General features: G+C 43.8%; 1 protein-coding gene across 1 annotated transcript in view; it reads right to left on the reverse strand.

Annotated features, from left to right (window-relative positions):
• Positions 1-19,700, reverse strand: part of LOC133444587 (copine-8-like) — a 117,528-nt gene that overhangs the window by 65,535 nt on the left and 32,293 nt on the right. Inside the window, exons 3-6 of the mRNA XM_061722434.1 lie at positions 19,524-19,570; positions 17,894-17,997; positions 5,249-5,288; positions 2,824-2,900 (exon numbers count right to left, since the gene is read on the reverse strand). Of these exons, the coding sequence (XP_061578418.1) occupies positions 2,824-2,900; positions 5,249-5,288; positions 17,894-17,997; positions 19,524-19,570 (268 nt within the window). The remainder of the gene's footprint in view (positions 1-2,823; positions 2,901-5,248; positions 5,289-17,893; positions 17,998-19,523; positions 19,571-19,700) is intronic.

The following is a 19,700-nucleotide window of genomic DNA, read 5'->3' on the forward strand; positions in this document are numbered from 1 at the left end:
CCATCATCCATCCATCCATCCATCCATCATCCATCCATCCATCCATCCATGCATCCATCCATCATCCATCCATCCATCCATCCATCCATCATCCATCCATCCATCCATCCATCCATCATCCATCCATCCATCATCCATCCATCATCCATCCATCCATCCATCCATCATCCATCCATCATCCATCCATCCATCCATCCATCCATCATCCATCCATCCATCCATCATCCATCCATCCATCCATCCATCATCCATCCATCATCCATCCATCCATCCATCCATCCATCATCCATCCATCCATCCATCATCCATCCATCATCCATCCATGCATCCATCCATCCATCATCCATCCATCATCCATCCATCCATCCATCATCCATCCATCCATCATCCATCCATGCATCCATCCATCCATCCATCCATCCATCCATCATCCATCCATCCATCCATCATCCATCCATCCATCCATCCATCATCCATCCATCATCCATCCATCCATCCATCCATCATCCATCATCCATCCATGCATCCATCCATCCATCCATGCATCCATGCATCCATCCATCCATCCATCATCCATCCATCATCCATCCATGCATCCATCCATCCATCATCCATCCATCATCCATCCATCCATCCATCCATCCATCCATCCATCCATCATCCATCCATCCATCATCCATCCATCCATCCATCCATCCATCCATCCATCCATCCATCCATCATCCATCCATGCATCCATCCATCCATCATCCATCCATCATCCATCCATCCATCCATGCATCCATCCATCATCCATCCATCCATCCATCCATCCATAATTACTTCCATCCATCCATCCATCCATCCATCCATCATCAAGATGGATGGTATTTAAGGCATGTCAACAAATGAAGTGCCACTGGTTGTGGTTCCACTGGATACAGACAGAGTATGAGACGGTTAGGACTTCCTCATTGGAGGATTCTCCTGATCCGGATCCGACGTCACGTTGAGCCGCCGGTCTGAAAACGCTTCAGTCTAATCCAGAGGTGGACAGAGTACTCGACCCCAGTACTTGAGTAAGAGTACAAACACTACTGGTCAAAATTTACTCCGTTACAAGTAAAAGTAGCTCAGTCAAAATATTACTCGAGTAAGAGTAGAAAAGTACTTGCTTTTAAAGGTACTTAAGTATCCAAAAGTAAATGCTTTTAAATGTACTTTAAGTAAGAGTAAGAGTAAGAGTAAATTTATTATTTTCCACATCAGTAAATTACTATATTTTTTCTAAATTAATTTAAGGATCTTTTAACTCTTGTTTCTGAGAATTAACTCTTTGAAACCAGCTGCACTGATGTGCTGCTTTTAGAACCACAATGTTATATAAAACCCGCAGAAACACCAAAAACAAATCAAATGAATGGGATCATAAGAGGACAGCAGATGATGCAGAGTTTATTAACAATCATGAACTGAAACCAAATGAACCTGCACCATCCAACTAAGTCTGGATCCCCCTCAGAGACCACTGCTTTACAAGAAACTACATCTCTGCTTTCAATAACTCAAATGCGGCTCTGTCTTGACAAACGCAGGCTACTTTGGCGGTATCGTTTTGAGGAGGCTTGACGTATTTCCGCTTTACGTACATCCCAGTGGAGAGCGTGCACTGTGATAGGTCTCCTCCTTTGACAAAAACAGCTTGTGTCCAATAGGATTTTAGGGAAGAAGAAAAAAGAGCAGACCTGAAAGTAACAAGTACTTTTCAGCCTTCCTAGAAATTTACTCGAGTAAAAGTAAAAATATTTGCCTTGGAAATGTATTCAAGTAAGAGTAATAAGTAACAAAGAAATCTAATACTCAAGTAAAGTACAAATCCTCTGGATATGTACTTAAGTACAATACTCAAGTAAATTTACTCTGTTACTGTCCACCACTGGTCTAATCACCATTTTGTTCCACCAATCAGTCCCAGAGACGGAAATCAGGCATTTATTCATCTGAAAAAAAACCCTCCCTGATTGTTGCGGCAGGCGAGGCCTCGGCAGGATCTCGCCATCCGGGGCGCTGCGGGGAACCGCCCTCCTTTCAGAGCGTCTGAAGATGTTTGAGTGTCATTAGACTGTTTATCTATTCATCTCCTCGGGATGATGGAGCCAGCCTTTCATCAGCGCCGTGGCCCATTTTCTCGCCTCGGCTTCGCTCCACTTCAAACACAAAACGAGTAAAGCTAAAGTACCGCGCCAAGAAAGTGGATCTAAGAACAACACGGGCCCAGAAACCCTCCCGATCCCCTAATGATGGCGGTTCCCTGATAAAAGTGCTCCAATACAAGTCTTTTCAATTATGAATCTCTGCTTAAAGCAGCGTTTAGCTTGAGTGTGTTAGCTTGTTAGCTTGTTTGTTGGTGCGCGGCGGCGTCCTACTTACATCCTACTCAAAGGTGGAGGACGAGGGAGAGAATCATCCCTGTTTTTAACTCTAGATGCACAAAAACTGAACATAAGTAACTGCAGAAGAAGTAGAAGAGTGGAAACTATCTTTGAAGGGATCCATCCATCCCCCCGTCCATCCATCCATCATCCATGCATTCATCCATCCATCCAGCCGTCCATCCATCCATCCATCCATCCATCCATCCTGCTTGGCTCGCACCCTCCAAGAAAGTGGATCTAAGAACAACACGGCCCAGAAACCCTCCCGATCCCCTAATGATGGCGGTTCCCTGATAAAAGTGCTCCAATACAAGTCTTTTCAATTACGAGTCGCTGCTTACAGCAGCGTTTAGCTTGAGTGTGTTAGCTTGTTAGCTTGTTTGTTGGTGCGCGGCGGCGTCCTACTTACATCAAAGGCTTTTCCAGGCGACTTCCCAGGGAGCCGACTATCTCCCCCAGCGTGCAGAAGGCCTGGCCCAGGAAGTCCTGCAGGGAGAGAAGAAGAAGATCAGAGCCGCCAGACGCAGAGACGTGTTTACCAAGTTTACGAAGACGCTCCGGCTGGTATCGAGTCGTACGAAGTCGACGGTGGAAGGCAGTCAGACATTCAAGTCAGAACAATCACAATATCTTTGTGGCTCCGGCCACACAAGGCTGCATCCATCCATCCATCGTCCACCCATCCATCATCCACCCATCCATCCATCCATCCATCCATCCATCCATCCATTCTCCATCATCCGTCCATCCATCCATCCATCCATCCATCCATCCATTCTCCATCATCCATCCATCCATCCATCATCCATCATCCATCCATCATCCATCCATCCATCCATCCGTCCATCTGTCCATCCATTCTCCATCATCCATCCATCATCCATCATCCATCCATCATCCATTCATCCATCATCCATCCGTCCATCCATCCATCCATCATCCATCCATCCATCCGTCCATCCATCCATCATCCATCCATCATCCATTCATCCATCATCCATCCATCCATCCATCAGCCATCCATCCATCATTCATCCATCCATTATCCATCCAACCATCATTCATCCATCATCCATCCATCCAGGTGTCTATCCATGCATCCATCCTTCAATTTATCCATTCTTCCATCCATCTATCCCTACCTCCATCATCTATCTGTCCATCCATCCATCCATCCATGCTACCGTGCAAATGTCGCTACGGAAACGAGTGCCGCCAGCCCCGGAGGACTGGTGGAGGTCTCCTCCAGTCACCTGACCCGTCACTCGCAGGTCAATCCAACTAGACTCCTTTCTGGGTCCTAGTGGTCATTCAAGGAACTGCAGGTTTTTAATATTTCCACCGTCAGAGTAGCAGATGGCTCGTTTCCTCCAACCAACAATTCCCAACATTTACCTCGACCTTTCATCCACAACGACGGAAGCAGTTGACAGACTCAGATGAGAACAAATGATCCAGGAAGTTATTAAACCCAGCGCATGTGGGCAGAGGGAAAGACGGGAGCAGACGGAGCGTAGCACGGAGATGTTGTTGGGGGGATGCGTGAGGTATGAGGGCGGCGGCTTCGTCGGCGCCTCGGGCCTCGCGGAGGAAATAATGGCGGGGGACAGCAGATGCTCGCGCTAAAGACCCGCGGGGAAGCAAGTGGTGACGGGACGACGTGGAGAAAGATGGAGGACGAGGGAGTTTAGGAGAGAATCTGTTTCTGAGACATTTTAGACAGTTGTTAACTCTAGATGCACAAACGCTGTAAGTATAAGTATAATAAGTAACTGCAGAAGACGAAGAAGAAAACTATCTTTAAATGTTGGATGAAGCGAGATGCACGACTTCTTCTGGAAAATATCCATCCAACATCCATCATCCATCATCCATCCATCAACCACCCATCATCCATCCATCTTCAATCCATTCATCCATCCATCATCCATCCATCCATCATCCATCCATCCATCCATCATCCATCTTCAATCCATTCATCCATCCATCATCCATCCATCCATCATCCATCCATCCATCCATCCATCCATCTTCAATCCATTCATCCATCCATCATCCATCCATCCATCATCCCTCCATCCATCATCCATCCATCCAACCATCAATCATCCATCCATCCATCAATCATCCATCCATCCATCCATCCATCCATCCATCAATCCAACCATCAATCATCCATCCATCCATCCATCTTCCATCCATCCATCCATCCATCCATCTTCCATCCATCCATCCATCCATCATCCATCCATCATCCATCCATCCATCCATCATCCATCCATCATCCATCCATCCATCCATCCATCCATCTTCCATCCATCCATCCATCCATCCATCATCCACCCATCCACCCATCCATCCATCCATCCATCATCCATCCATCCATCATCCATCCATCCATCCATCCATCATCCATCCATCCATCCATCCATCCATCCACCCATCCATCCATCCATCCATCATCCATCCATCCATCCATCCATCCACCCATCCATCCATCCATCCATCATCCATCCATCCATCCATCCATCCATCCATCCATCCATCATCCATCCATCCATCCATCCATCCATCAATTCTTCCATCCATCCATTCATCCATCCATCCATCATCCATCCATCATCCATCCTTCCATCCATCCTTCCATCCATCCATCCATCAACCATCCACCCATCCATCCATCCATCATCCATCCATCCATCCATCCATCCATCCATCCATAAGTCATGAACAAAACCCTGAGATACTTGAACTCCAGTGCTTTAGTGCTGCTAACTCAACACGGAGGTTAAGATGCTGGGTGTCTGAACGACAGAGGAGGAGGAGAAACTCACGTGCTTGGAGAGGTTGTCACTCTTGCAGTCCAGATCATACCTGCAGAAAAGGAGAGAAGAAGCAGCGATATAAATATTTAAACAGCTAATCAAACTGAACGAATACAAAAATACAAATCAGTATCTGACGCAACCGTCTTTACTTCATCTTCAGACATTAATGCCAGCCATTAAAAGCTAATCGCTAGTTTCAGCACCAGAACAGCTCAGGTGTCCCAGTCCAACCCCCAGTCGGCTGGATCCGTCTGGACTCAAACGGCCTCTGGACGCCATTGGCCAGACGTTTGGCCAATCAGAGGACGGAAGCGTGTGGCGTGGGCGGAGCAACAAGCTGGTCCATCACCTGTACGTCCTTCAAGACGTGGACGAGGTAGAAGGTTAATGAGCTGCAGAAGGTGAGATTTCAACACGTCGTCCAAAAGACGACACGAATCAGGAGCAAGAGGTAAAAACAAAAGGTAAAACCCGAGGAAACTCGTGCTTCACTTGAGACAAAAAGTGCTTTGAGGTTTTGTGGGGGGTTGAGGTGGAAGTAACTTTCTTTTATTGAGTAATTGATGGATATTTGTGACTCGGATTTGTCTATTTCCGTTTTAAGTTTTTTATTAAATATTTATTTATTTATTTCAGTTTTTAAGTTTTTATCCAATATATTTTTTTTTTCAGTTTTAAGTTGTTTTTTTTTATTTATTTTTTTATATTTTTATCCCAGATTTTTCCCCATTTTATCACCCAGTGCTCCTATCTAACAGTCCTGGGCATTGCTCTCCTCTGCCAACCCAGGGAGGGCCCTGCACTGAGCTCAGGTCTCCTCCTTATCCTGAGGAGTGAGCAGGCCGCTTCTTTTCACCAGACAGGGTGGGGTTTCTCCGGCCGGACGTAGCGCGTGGAAGGATCACGTTATTCCGGCCGGATCCTGCCCCCAGGGGAACACGGGGAGAACATGCAAACTCCACACAGAAAGATCCTTTCGCCAACCCCACCCAGGGTGTGGGCACTGAAGTCACGGGGGAACTAACACGCACTTCAGCGCCCACAGCGTCCCCGGCGGGAATCGAACCCAGGACCTTCTTGCTGTGAGACGGCTGCACTACCAGCTGCGCCACCGTGCCCCCCCAGTTTTAAGTTTTTTATCAATTTAATATTTATTTATTTCAGGTTGAATTTCTTTTCTTGAAACTACTGTGTCTTTACTTACAGTAAGTATAAATAGTTTGTTTACAGTTGCTTCGGGGTTCAGAGAAAAACTGATCACAACCGCACGTTTATGAGATCTCCAATTATACTCATCCCTTCCTCCTCCCTTCTTCCTCCCTTACTCCTCATCCCTTCAATTTCAATTTATTTATTTAAAAGGGACAGTGCATATTAATGAACATTTACATGTAAATATGCCAGATTATAGCCATAGGCTAGTTTACATCTGTAGTCCCTCTTCCTCTCCTCCTCCTCCCTTCCTCATCCCTTCCTTTCCTCCTCCTTTCCTCCTCCCTTCCTCCACCCTTCCTCATCCCTTCTTCCTATCCTCCTTCTCCCTTACTCCTTCCTTCCTTTCCTCCTCCCTTCCTCCTCCCTTCTTCCTCTGTTCCTCTCCCCCCTCTTCCTCCTCCCTTCTTCCACCTTTCCTCCTCCCTTCCTCCTCCACCCCCTCCCTTCCTCTCCCCTTCTTCCTTTATTCCTCCACCCTTCCTCATCCGTTCCTTTTCCCTTCTCCTCCTTCCTCTCCCCTTTCCTCCTCGATTCTTCCTCTCCTCCTCCTCCCTTTCCTCCTCCCTCCTCCTCCTCCCTCTTCCCTTCCTCCACCATTCCTCCCTTCCTCCTCCACCCCCTCCCTTGATCTCCCCTTCTTCCTTTATTCCTCCACCCTTCCTCCTCCCTTCCTCTTCCCCTTCTCTTCTTCCACCCTTCCTCCCTCTCCTCCTCCCTCCCCCCTCCTCCTTCCCTCTTCCCCTCCTTCCCCTTCGCTCCCTCTCCTTCCTCCCTCTCTTCTCCTCCTCTCTTCTCTCCCCTCTCTCCCCCCTCCCCCCTCCTCTTCCCCCCTTCCCCTCTTCCTCCTCCTCCCTCCCTCCTCCTTTCCTTGTCCCTTCTTCCTCTTCCCTTCCTCATCCATTCCTCATTCCTTTGTCCTCCATTCCTCCCCCCTTCCTCCTCTCTTCCTCACCCCCCCTCTCAGAACCATGGTGGGTTTTTCTGGACGTATTTCTCCGTATTTCTCAGACTTTTAAGCGACTGATGGTTCTGGTTTTCCCAGAATGCTCGACTGAACCAGCTCCTGATCTTCCTGATCCAGGTTTTCTCTGCTTCTCAACAGAAAGCGTTTCCAGAGTTTTTCTAACCAGTGATTGAGTCTGCAGCTTAAATCCCCTGGTGGTTGTTTCCAGCAGCTTGTTCAGCTCGCTGCTGCGATCATGAGCTGCTTCTGCTTTCACTCATGACCTTTCAGAAGCTTAAAATGCTGGAAGACAATCCCTGAATTATTTACTCTGCACTTCATCTGTGATGAGTTCCTGCACAGGATTCCCGGCCGCTCCGAGGGAGAGAGGACGTTTGCTGACACATGAAATCAGGGGATCAATATTGATGCTGCAGCAGCAGAACGTTCCTCCCTTTCCTCAAGCTGTAAAACTTCTTTTTAACGCTAAACCTCCAGATTTTAAAACTTTTAAGTCTCTAAACGGCTCCCTCGAGGGAGTTCGTCAAGATTCATGATTGATGATTGTTCTGATGCTCGTAGAAAATGTCACTAAATAAAAACATTGAACTGAATAAAATCTGATCACGGTGGGTCAAGTCAACATAAGTATTTTTACACTATGTTTATTTTAATTACAGGAATTTAACCAACATGAATAAATAAATAAAGTCACGTGGACAATCCTAAGTACCCCTCACAAAGTATATATATATATATATATATATATATATATATATATATATATATATATATATATATATATATACATGTATACACACACACAGGACTGTCTCAGGAAATTAGAATATTGTGATAAAGTTCTTTATTTTCTGTAATGCAATTAAAAAAACAAAAATTTCATACATTCTGGATTCATTACAAATCAACTGAAATATTGCAAGCCTTTTATTATTTTAATATTGCTGATTATGGTTTACAGTTTAAGATTAAGATTCCCAGAATATTCAAATTTTTTGAGATAGGATATTTGAGTTTTCTTAAGCTGTAAGCCATGATCAGCAATATTAAAATAATAAAAGGCTTGCAATATTTCAGTTGATTTGTAATGAATCCAGAATGTATGACATTTTTGTTTTTGTAATTGCATCACAGAAAATCACAATATTCAAATATATATATATATATATATATATATATATATATATATATATATATTTATATATATATATATATATATATATATATATATATATATATATATATATATATATATATATATGTATACAGTTTGATTTCTCAGAGTAGAAGGACTGAAATCTTGCTTATAAATTTAGATGAATGATAATTCGAATCACACTTTTGAAATAAAAGGTGTCTCTTTCAATAAATAATTTAGCGGAATTATAAGCCTTTACATGCAAATACAATTCCAATTCAAGTGTTGTGTGAAATCTATGACATCTATTCAGCGGTTAACATTTGAGGACAAGTATTGATATTGTTGAAGTCCATTTTTGTTCAAATGTTTGATCAATTTAACAGATTGACATTGATAAACAAAGTAAATGTTATTAAATGTATTGACCATAGCTAAAATAATTTAAAGTTTATGCTAAAAAAAGAAGCTAAAACCAAAAAGAGCTGCACCTAGGCCCCAGGAAACCAGCAGAACGGCCTCAGTGGCTCACGAGACGGGAAACCACCCCAAACAGCAGCATGAATGAAGATGAGCGAGGAGGAAGCTCCAGGTGTGTGTGTGTGTGTGTGTGTGTGTGTGTGTGTGTGTGTGTGTGTGTGTGTGTGTGTGTGGCCCTAGCGCCCCCCCGCGGTGCACGGCGGCTCATCCACCAGAGGAAGCAACACGCCGCCGGCCAAACGCACAGGTGCTTCATGTTCTATTCACAACCAAATGTTCATGAATGATTTACCTCATTTTATGTAATTATGGAAGAAACATCAGAGAGAGGGAGAGAGAGAGAGAGAGGGAGAGCACACAAACACATATACATATATATATATATATATATATACATATATACATATATATATATATATATATATATATATATATATATATATATATACATATATACATATATATATATATATATATATATATATATACATATATATATATATATATATATATATATATATATATATATATATATATATATATATATATATATATATATATATATATATATATAAACACATATATGTAAATACATATATATACATATGTATATATAAATACATATATATATAAATATACATATACACATGTATATATGTAAATAAATATATATATATATATATATATATATATATATATATACACACAAACATACATACATATAAATGTATTTATATATATATATATATATTTATTTATTAACATATACATTTACATGTTTATATATACATTTATATATATATATATAATATTTACATTACATATAAATGTATATATACAAACATATATACACTTATATATACTATACACCTGTATATATACAAATATAAATACATATACATGTATATATATATACATACACACACATATATATATAAATACATATATATGTGTACATATATATGTATATATACACGCATATACATATATATATATATATATATATATATATATATATATATATAAATATATATTCATATAAATACATGTATATATGTCTACATATATATACATACGTAGACTAAAAACAACAACTCATGCATGTATGAGTTTTTCATCGCTCACCCACACAAGATCTGGACGAGATGTCCCTCGGCACCTAGTGTGTGTGTGTGTGTGTGTGTGTGTGTGTGTGTGTGTGTGTGTGTGTGTGTGTGTGTGTGTGTGTGTGTGTGTGTGTGTGTGTGTGTAAATGACATCACTCTGCATCGGCACTGAGCCAGACAGGATTTCTCCTGGTTCTGAGCTGAGTCTTGCAGAGATGACTAATGACGGCACAAACAAACGAGGCCGGGGAGGCGGGCGAGCAAATAAACGACACTGGAGCTGAGTTTCCTGACAGCAGTTTGAGTCCCTCGTACATCCTTCATACGGACCGAGACAAGACGGGCTTATTTATAGCTGTAAGAGCTCTGAACGCTTTATTTCCCCCCAAATCCCTCTGCAACGGGAAGGAAATACTTCTTTATTGTCATAGTGACACCTAACACTAACAATTTCCTTCCACGGTCTTGTAACCTGTTGGCTTCCTTAGCAAGGCGTTTGTTTTCTTAATTGGCTTTATGTTAATTGGACTAATTTGGAATGAGGTGAAGCCCTTCGGGTGACATTTGTCAGAATATTAAAAAAAAAACAGAATTTAACAAAATTTGATCAATTGTATTTTTTAAAAAGAGGCCTTTTTGAATTATTTTACGCATTTTCTGACTCATCCACGTCTCTATAAATGATCACGACGGGTCAAACACACCGCCTTGTGACTGAAAAATTTGAAAAAGATAAATATTTCTTGTCCGACAAAAAAGAATTAGCTAAATTAAATTGTAAATCCATGGACAAAATTACATTTATTAAATCACATGTTGTACAGAATACTTTTTCAGTGTCGTGAGATGCGTCTTTGTGGAGAGTTTTTTCTAACATGAGCTCTCTGTGACATCACAGAGGGCGGGACTTCCTAGCGTGGACCATGTAGCTCATCACAAGATGCCTAAGCTTGGACTCCCTGACTGTCTTACCACATCCCCCCCAAAGGAGACGAAGCTGAAGCACAGCAGAGAGGGACGTGGAGAAAGACAGGTGAACGTTGTATTTGTTTAGATATTTAGGAGTCGGCCTTCTGAACCTCAGTGGGAGGAAAAGTGGATGGTTGAACCCATGGGTGCAGATCCCGGGGGGGACAATTTCTGAAAAACTGTCCCTCCCAATAAAAAATACCCTAAATTATTCAAAATTGAACAAATGTATTTTCAGACTTAAAGGAGCATGAGGCTCCTTTAAAGAAATGTGACTCATTAGCGCCACCCTTCGCCACGACGGCCGTCGGGGGTACTGCAGCCAACAGTGAAGCCGGCACGGGAGAACGGGGAGAACGTGCATGCAGCGTCATGTGACGTCACATCCGCAGGACAGCGCGGGAAATTCCGGTCACCATTGCAGCACATTTTGCAGCACACAGCCTGTTCAAGCCAACGGAGAGATACACTAGAGGAATCATTCTTTTTGGTTTGGAACGCTTCATCTGACATTATTACTAGAAAACTTAAAACGTATACGAATTTCTTTCATAAATCCTGCCTCATGCTCCTTTAAAGGTTGAATATGTAGAATATTTATTAAAAATATATTTCTAAAAAAATAATATATCCACGATGCATTTTGAGGTGTACAGAATGAAAGTATTGCTACTCCATTTTTACTACTACGCCTATTAAGATACAGGATCTTTTCTTCCAGGGAGTCCTGGAAAATGACAGATGAAAACGAACATGGACATTTATGTAAATAAAGTGGATGTTGGGTCAACTTGTGCTGTGTTTATTGTGCTCTTAGCAATGGGTCCTTTTTTTTTAGAACTGTTTACCACCATAACTGTGTTAAAACATGATTGGTTAGTTTAAACAACTTGTTTAGGGCTCCATATTTCATCCATATATCAATTGATTGTGCATAAAGTAGTCCCATAGGATAAGAGGAAGATGGTGAGAAGAATTTGAGATGAGTAGACACTACATGCCCAAAACCCTTAAAATTATGATTTACGAATATAACAGTTAAGTAAACAGTGACACACACTGTTGGCTGTTTAGGACAAATAAACAAGAAAGGTAAGCACAATTAATGATTCCCTGTGCAGTATTTTTTGGCGAGCCTTTACCAATTTATGGCATGGTATGAGTTGCATATTGGCAAAAAATTAAAATCACGTTGGTGTCCCCCCCAATCCTGACATCGGATCTGCACCCCTGGTTGAACCTCCTTTGGCAGTGGAGATTTCAGCAAACCCTCTCGGCATCTGTGGATCGGACCTCGGCTCCGGTTCCGGCTCCAGCGATGTCTCCCAGCCGTTGCTCTTAAGCTCGTCTTCAGAGATCTCTTTATCTCAATGCAACATTCAAAGCAGCAGATGCTTCTTATCGACAGCAAACTTCAAATGTTTCTTAACGTCTCTTTTATCAGTCCCTCTAAGCCACGCCCCCAAACCCGTCTCAGTAATTAGCCAGCGAGCTAACGACTCGGGCTGGTTCATCCTTATCAATCACATTCTTGTTTCCTCCATCGGATGCAGCTGATTAAGAGACGCTCATCGTCAGCTGAGGCAACTTGGTGTCGTACATGACGATCAGATCACATCTTAAGTGAATTCCAGAGGATTTCACGCTTTTCAGAATAAAAGTCAGAACCGTCTCTTGCGGGGATTTCCAGTTTCTATTTCAGTTTCATTACGTAATCCACGAGAGATGCTTCTAATCCGGTGAAATAAACTGTTATCACAGCCACTGCTTTCCCTTCCCGTTTTTAGAAGTCTGATTCAATTTATCACGTTTGATTAGAGCGGCGGCCGCTGGGGAGCTTCCTCCCCAGATCGGGGGGGGGGGGGGCGTTGTGCACGACCAGCCGGGAGGTCGGAGCTAACGGGACTGCAGGATAGGACGGAGCTGACGTGGGTTGGGGGGGCATGGACGTCCTGGGGGGGGGCATGGACGTCCTGGGGGGGGGCTACATCCCTCTGCAGAGATACGACAGGTGGGTGATGAGAGTCTGCAGGAGACGCAGCAAACACGACCTCCGGACCGAGGCCGAGTACCTCAGAAGACAGACGGGGGGGCGTGTGTGTGTGTGTGTGTGTGTGTGTGTGTGTGTGTGTGTGTGTGTGTGTGTGTGTGTGTGTGTGTGTGTGTGTTAGCAGCCACGTCCTACTGTAGCTGCCAGTGATCGCAGGGCCGTCAGCCTATGAGACAGTAACTGGGCCTGATGCTCACCCAGTCACTACGACCCTGCAGGGAGTCGGCTGGGCCGCACACACACACACACACACATGCATGCACACACACACACACACACACACACACACACACACACACACACACACACACACACACACACACACACACACACACACACACACACACACACACACACACACACACACACCATCGCCCTCCATCGCCCACTCTTCACTGACTTGTCAGCTCGAAACCTCTTCCATGATACTCTGGTCTGTGTGCATGTGCATGTGCATGTGCACGTGCATGTGCACGTGCATGTGCATGTGCATGTGCATGTGCATGTGCACGTGCACAAACTATCACGCCGGTTATTTCAGCTCCCAGGAAGCTGTGAAGAGGTGAATGCAAACCCCCCGCAATGACTTGCAACATCATAAACAACATAAACCTCATGAACATAAACCTCATAAACCTCACAAAACAACATAAAAATAAACCTCACAAACATCATAAATATCATAAACCCCATAAACCTCATAAAAATAAACCTCACAAACGTCATAAATATCATAAACCCCATAAACCTCATAAAAATAAACCTCACAAACATCATAAACCTCGTAAACCTCATGAACCTCATAAACATAAACCTCATAAACCTCATAAACCTCATAAACATAAACCTCATAAAACCTCATAAACCCAATAAACCTGATAAACATAAACCCCATAAACCTCATAAACATAAACCTCATAAAACCTATAAACCTCATAAACATAAACCTCATAAAACCTATAAACCTCATAAACCTCACAAACGTCATGAACATAAACCTCACAAACCCCATAAACATCATAAACATCATAAACCTCATAAACATCATAAGCATCATACATCTAGAACATAAAAAACATATGAAATGAAGGATTAGCGTTTTGTTAAAGACACAAGAACTCATTTCTGAGGGAGAGAAAAGGGTTGGACAACCAAGTCTGGAGGAATCGTTTGTTCAGGGAAAGCCTTGCAGCTTTCAGCAATACAACCTGTAACCATCAACCATAGAAGAAGAGTCTGGGTGCTGAACTGGCCTGCAGTCCAGACCCTGCAGTCCTGACCCTGCAGTCCAGACCCTGCAGACCCTGCAGTCCATACCCTGCAGACCCTGCAGTCCATACCCTGCAGACCCTGCAGTCCAGACCCTGCAGTCCAGACCCTGCAGTCCAGACCCTGCAGTCCAGACCCTGCAGTCCAGACCCTGCAGTCCAGACCCTGCAGTCCTGACCCTGCAGTCCTGACCCTGCAGTCCAGACCCTGCAGTCCAGACCCTGCAGTCCTGACCCTGCAGTCCTGACCCTGCAGTCCAGACCCTGCAGTCCAGACCCTGCAGTCCAGACCCTGCAGTCCAGACCCTGCAGTCCAGACCCCTTGACCAGGTGAAAACATTTGGAGCATCGTGAAATTAAAAAGAATCTGGACTCCTGGAAAGGTCCAGGTCTGAATCGGACGACACTCCTCCCCCAAACCTTCATCAGCTGGTCTCAGTTCCCACTGGTCAGATTTCAGTAAATTATTCATCATCATAACCTTTCGTCAGATTAAAGTTGTTCCAGTGTCCACTGTGACTACGTTTACATGCAGTCAAAATTCGGGTTATTGCTAATATTCCGGTTACTGAAACATTCGGAATATTCAGTTTCCATAAGTGAGCAAACAGGGTTATCCCTGTATACATGGTAATTAAAGGAGCTTGAGGCTCCTTTTAAGAAATGAGACTCTCTAGCGCCACCCTTCACCACGATGGCCGTCGGGGGTACTGCAGCCAACAGTGAAGCCGGCACGGGAGAACGGGGAGAACGTGCATGCAGCGTCATGTGACGTCACATCCGCAGCCCAGCGCGGGAAATTCGGGACCGAATTGCAGCACATTTTGCAGCACACAGCCTGTTCAAGGCAAAGGAGAGATACACTAGAGGAATCATTCTTTTGGGTTTGGAACGCTTCATCTGACATTATTACTAGAAAACTTAAAATGTATACAGATTTTTTTCATAAATCCTGCCACAATCCGGCCTCAAGCTCCTTTAATCATTTGGGATATCTGGATCAAAACAGCGACGCACGGAGAACGTGATGACACAATTAGCGTCATTTCCGCTTCCTCTTCCTGTATCCAAATTCAAAACAAATGCTGCTTCGCGCAACTTTTCTCTCACCTTCTTGTAAATCTCACTATCCCGGTACTTTCTACCGTCTACAAATGCAGAAATGTTCATATCCTTCATTACATTTATGAAGTGATTAGTCTCCTCCTGGTCTTGTGTTTCTCCGTATTTATAAGAACTTCCTGGACTCAAAAGACCAAGATTCCTTGTGAACAGAGCATGTGCAGAAAACAAATTAATGTTCCGTTTGATGGGGATATTCCGTTTGGCATTTACATGACCATCATGTTTGGGTTTTTAAAAACCTGAATATGAGCAAATTCGGGTTATTCAAAGGGGTTATTGGTGTTTACATGTCTGTGCAAATTCGGGTTATTGCCAATATTCGGGTTTTAAAAGGGTTATTGATGCATGGAAACGCAGTAAGTGACTCTGAGGCGGCTCGTGTCTCGCGGTGGGAACAGGAAACGGGACCCGGGGCCGAGTGGAGAGACGCCGTTTATCCACCAGGATTGTGAGCATCAACCAGCTGAACCTGAGGAACTAATTAAGACTCTAACTGCACGTCAATCATATCGCATTACCAGACAGACGCCGCTGCGAGGAGAAGCCTGTCAACGCCTGGGAATGTCCGACCAGGCGTGGGAACTTTAGCTTTCAGCATCCGAGGTGACCCCGTCTCCCTCTTCCTCCCCCGTCCATCAACCACTTAGAGGTGACATAACAGAAGTGATGCCCATCAAAACAAACAAGTAAAAACACGTCCAGGTAAGTGGATCCAGAGGCTGGATCTGGGAACTACGATGACCCCGAGACATTTAAAACCTTAAAAACATCCTAAAAGCTAACTCTAAACGTCAGAACCGGGGTTTTCTGGGACCGGTTCTGACCCGAGCGGCACTATTCAGAGATAGGCCGGCATTGAAAAGAAATGATTTTCTGAATTTAAATCGATTCTCATATTAATTCCTGAAAATCGATTTGTATGTCTAAAGATCGATTTTTTTTACTTACCTGCTGTACTCTACTGCCCTTATTTTTAACAGCTTGTGCTTTTTGTTATTTTACTTCTTTTCTTATCATCTTATTCTTAATTTTTTTAATCTCATTCGTTATTTACTGTCTGATTATGTCTTGCCGCTTTTAATGTCAATGTAAAGCACTTTGAATTACCTTGTGTTGAATTGTGCTATATAAATAAATTTGCCTTGCCTTGCCTACAACTTTAGGTATTTTTTTGTTTATGCCCCAAAAAAGGATGTTTTTTTGGACACAAGAATAACTGGTGCCATGTTTGTGCCTTTAAATATGTTTAAAAGTATGAAAACATTAAAGTTTTCAGTTATAAATGCATAAATTGTCTATATTTCATTGCTTTATATACCGTCTTGGGGTTACATTTGCATAAAATGCTAAAAACCAAATTCTCAAAAGTTAAAAACTGAAAAAAACTGAAAATGTAAAAAATGAAAACAAAATGTGTTAAAAATAAAACCGATTTCATCCGTCTCTGTTTCCTCCCTGGATCTGTTTGGTAATTCTGCCCCACGATGTTTCTGAAAGCAGTTCTATCAGCATTCTGGGAGGTGATTGGTCCTTACAGCATCATTAGCTGCAATACTTGCTGTTTAATCTCAATATAATACTAGTACTAATATGTTGCAGAACTACGGTCATATAATTCATGCAACAGTTCAAAAGACAGTTTTAATTTAAACACTAACCCAAATCGAATCAAATCTTGATAATCGATTCTGAATCTTAAGAATCAGAATCAAATTGATTCTTTACATTTGAATCGACCCCCAGCCCTGGTCCAGGAGGACTCGCAGCCTAATCCTTCGTGTTTTTCGTCCGCTGGGCGATGAGCTCTGGGAAACTCTGCTGACCCACAGATACCGGGCCGGCGCTGAAGGCGGTCAATTAAAATTGTATGATCGACTGTGTCAAAGGCAGCACTTACGTCTGAAAGGATTACAGCCGAGCGACCTCCTGCTTCTGCCGGCGAAAACAACGAACTTCGACACTTCCAGAAGAAATTCAGAGAAATGAAACGAACCGAAATCAGTCGAGCTGTCAATCATTTTACATGTCGTCCATTAAAATATGGACGTGAAGGTGAAACCACCGCCGCTGGAGGCGGGTCGCAGCCGCCGCCGAACGTTTAGTTCTCCGTCGAGGAGTTCAGACGGAAACGGCGGTTAAAAGTGGCACGAAAACTCGTTTTTTATTCAAAAGGAAGAAGAGCGGCGCGTCCCGTCGGGCGGGACATGAATATTTCAGTCGACACAAAGCAGCACTTTCACCCCGCGGCTGAACGCAGTGGCGGCACGGGACGGTTTCCACGGCGACGGAGACACTCAAGACACACGTCGACACACCCACGGCGGCGTTTAACTCACAGGTCGAAGCGCAGATTCTGCCGCTCCTCGAAGAAGTAGTCCAGGATGAACTTGCGGACGAAGTCGGGGTTCAGGGTGTTGTCGATGACCTCCGTCCGGCCGAACTAGGACACAAAGATCAGGGCCGATATCAGCGATTTACAAGCCCTTCAACATTTTAAGAGAAGGAAGTGAGGGAGGATGGAGAGAGAAGGTGTTAGCGAGCAACATAGCGGCCTCGATATAAGTTGGACAGTTGCGTATTTGAACTTGTTGTCAGGCCCTAGTTACCTTTTTAGGGTAAACAGCAACAATAGCTCAAGTTCTCTGCAGGAGAACTCGTACCCCTTTTCCACCAAACCGGTTCCAGGGCTGGTTCTGGTTCTGGTTCTGGTTCTGGGCCAGTGCTGAGTTTGGAACTGGGCTTTCTGTTTCCACAGATAAAGAACTGGTTCCGGGCCAGAAGAACCGGTTCCAAGGTAGCACCAACTCTTTGCTGGTCTAGAGGAAAGAACCGCTTACGTAAGTGGAGGGGGTGGAGTTATTCAGACCAACGGCTACAGCAAGACTGGGAGACGGAGACATTTTCAAATAAGAATGAATGTGGGTGCAGCAAAGCATCATGGGTCTGAGGAGGAGACAACCTGTCTTTTAGAGATGTGTCAACGGAGGAGCTACGTGGACCAGGTCCTGTTAGAGCAGATACCTGGTTGTTGATGCAACTTTCATGCAAACGCAGCATAACATAATGATGTGGTTCCCCTTAGCACCCAAGCTGTGTTCACGAGTTGTGAACCTGTCAAGGTTTGACATTCCCCCCAGCTTTCAGTTTCTGTTTTGCCCCGCCTGTGTCCCATCTGCCCTGATTGTCTGCACCTGTGTCTCGTCATGTCTCGTTATCCCCTGTATATATCTGGTCTTGTCATTCCCTTGTTCCCGGTCGGACCATACTGTTTTGCTCCTCATGTTTCCTGCCACGTTCTTCCTCCTCCAAGTTTTTTGATCCCTTTAGTTTGTTTTGATTCTGCTCTGCAGCGCTTTAGTTGTTTTTTTGTTAATAAATCCTATTTTTTGCCGCCTCCTGCCTCCCGCCTCCTGCTCTCCTGCGTTTGGGTCCACACCTTACCCCCAGACGTGACAGAACCAGACCCAGCCCTAGAACCAGTTTGGTGGAAAAGCCTCTTAAGGAAGTGAAAAAGGCGCAGATAAATACTGGCTGTTGCGTTCCCCATCTGAGATGCTTCCTAGACAGCAAAGAAATGAAGTTTTATGCAGAACTTCCAACGTGTAAACGTACGGATCTGATTCTGACTCGTGTCAGAATTACAACCGCAAAAATAAAACGTGCAACTGATGGTTGAGACACAGAAATGGAGATGGCGGGAAAAGAAAAGGACCCGAAACAGCCGATTTCAGATTTCAATTTACAGATCCTGGGTTTTTAGATTTTAGGTTTTGATCTTTTGAAATAAGAAACGCTGCAGTTCCTCCACTGACCACTAGGTGGTACATTCAAACCTCTATACTGACTTAATCAACCGTCTGGACATGGCAACGATGCGTGCCACTAACAGATGACGCGGCCTCGGTTCAGAAACACCGGACCGTGGTTGCCTCGGCAACCTGCCCAACATCCCACTCGTTTACTCACCTCTCTCCATTCTCTGTTGGCTATTCCTTGAGTGTACAGGACACAAACTGTGGAGAGAGAAACACGAGTTAGACCGACTGAAGACCATTTATCAGCGGACATGCAGCACGATGAGGTCAAAGGCGTTTTTTCTCCCTGGACCCCGACGAAAGAGGAAAATTGCCTGATTAAATGTCA

This window comes from Cololabis saira, chromosome 5, assembly GCF_033807715.1.
Source record: "Cololabis saira isolate AMF1-May2022 chromosome 5, fColSai1.1, whole genome shotgun sequence".
Classification (NCBI taxonomy): domain Eukaryota; kingdom Metazoa; phylum Chordata; class Actinopteri; order Beloniformes; family Belonidae; genus Cololabis; species Cololabis saira.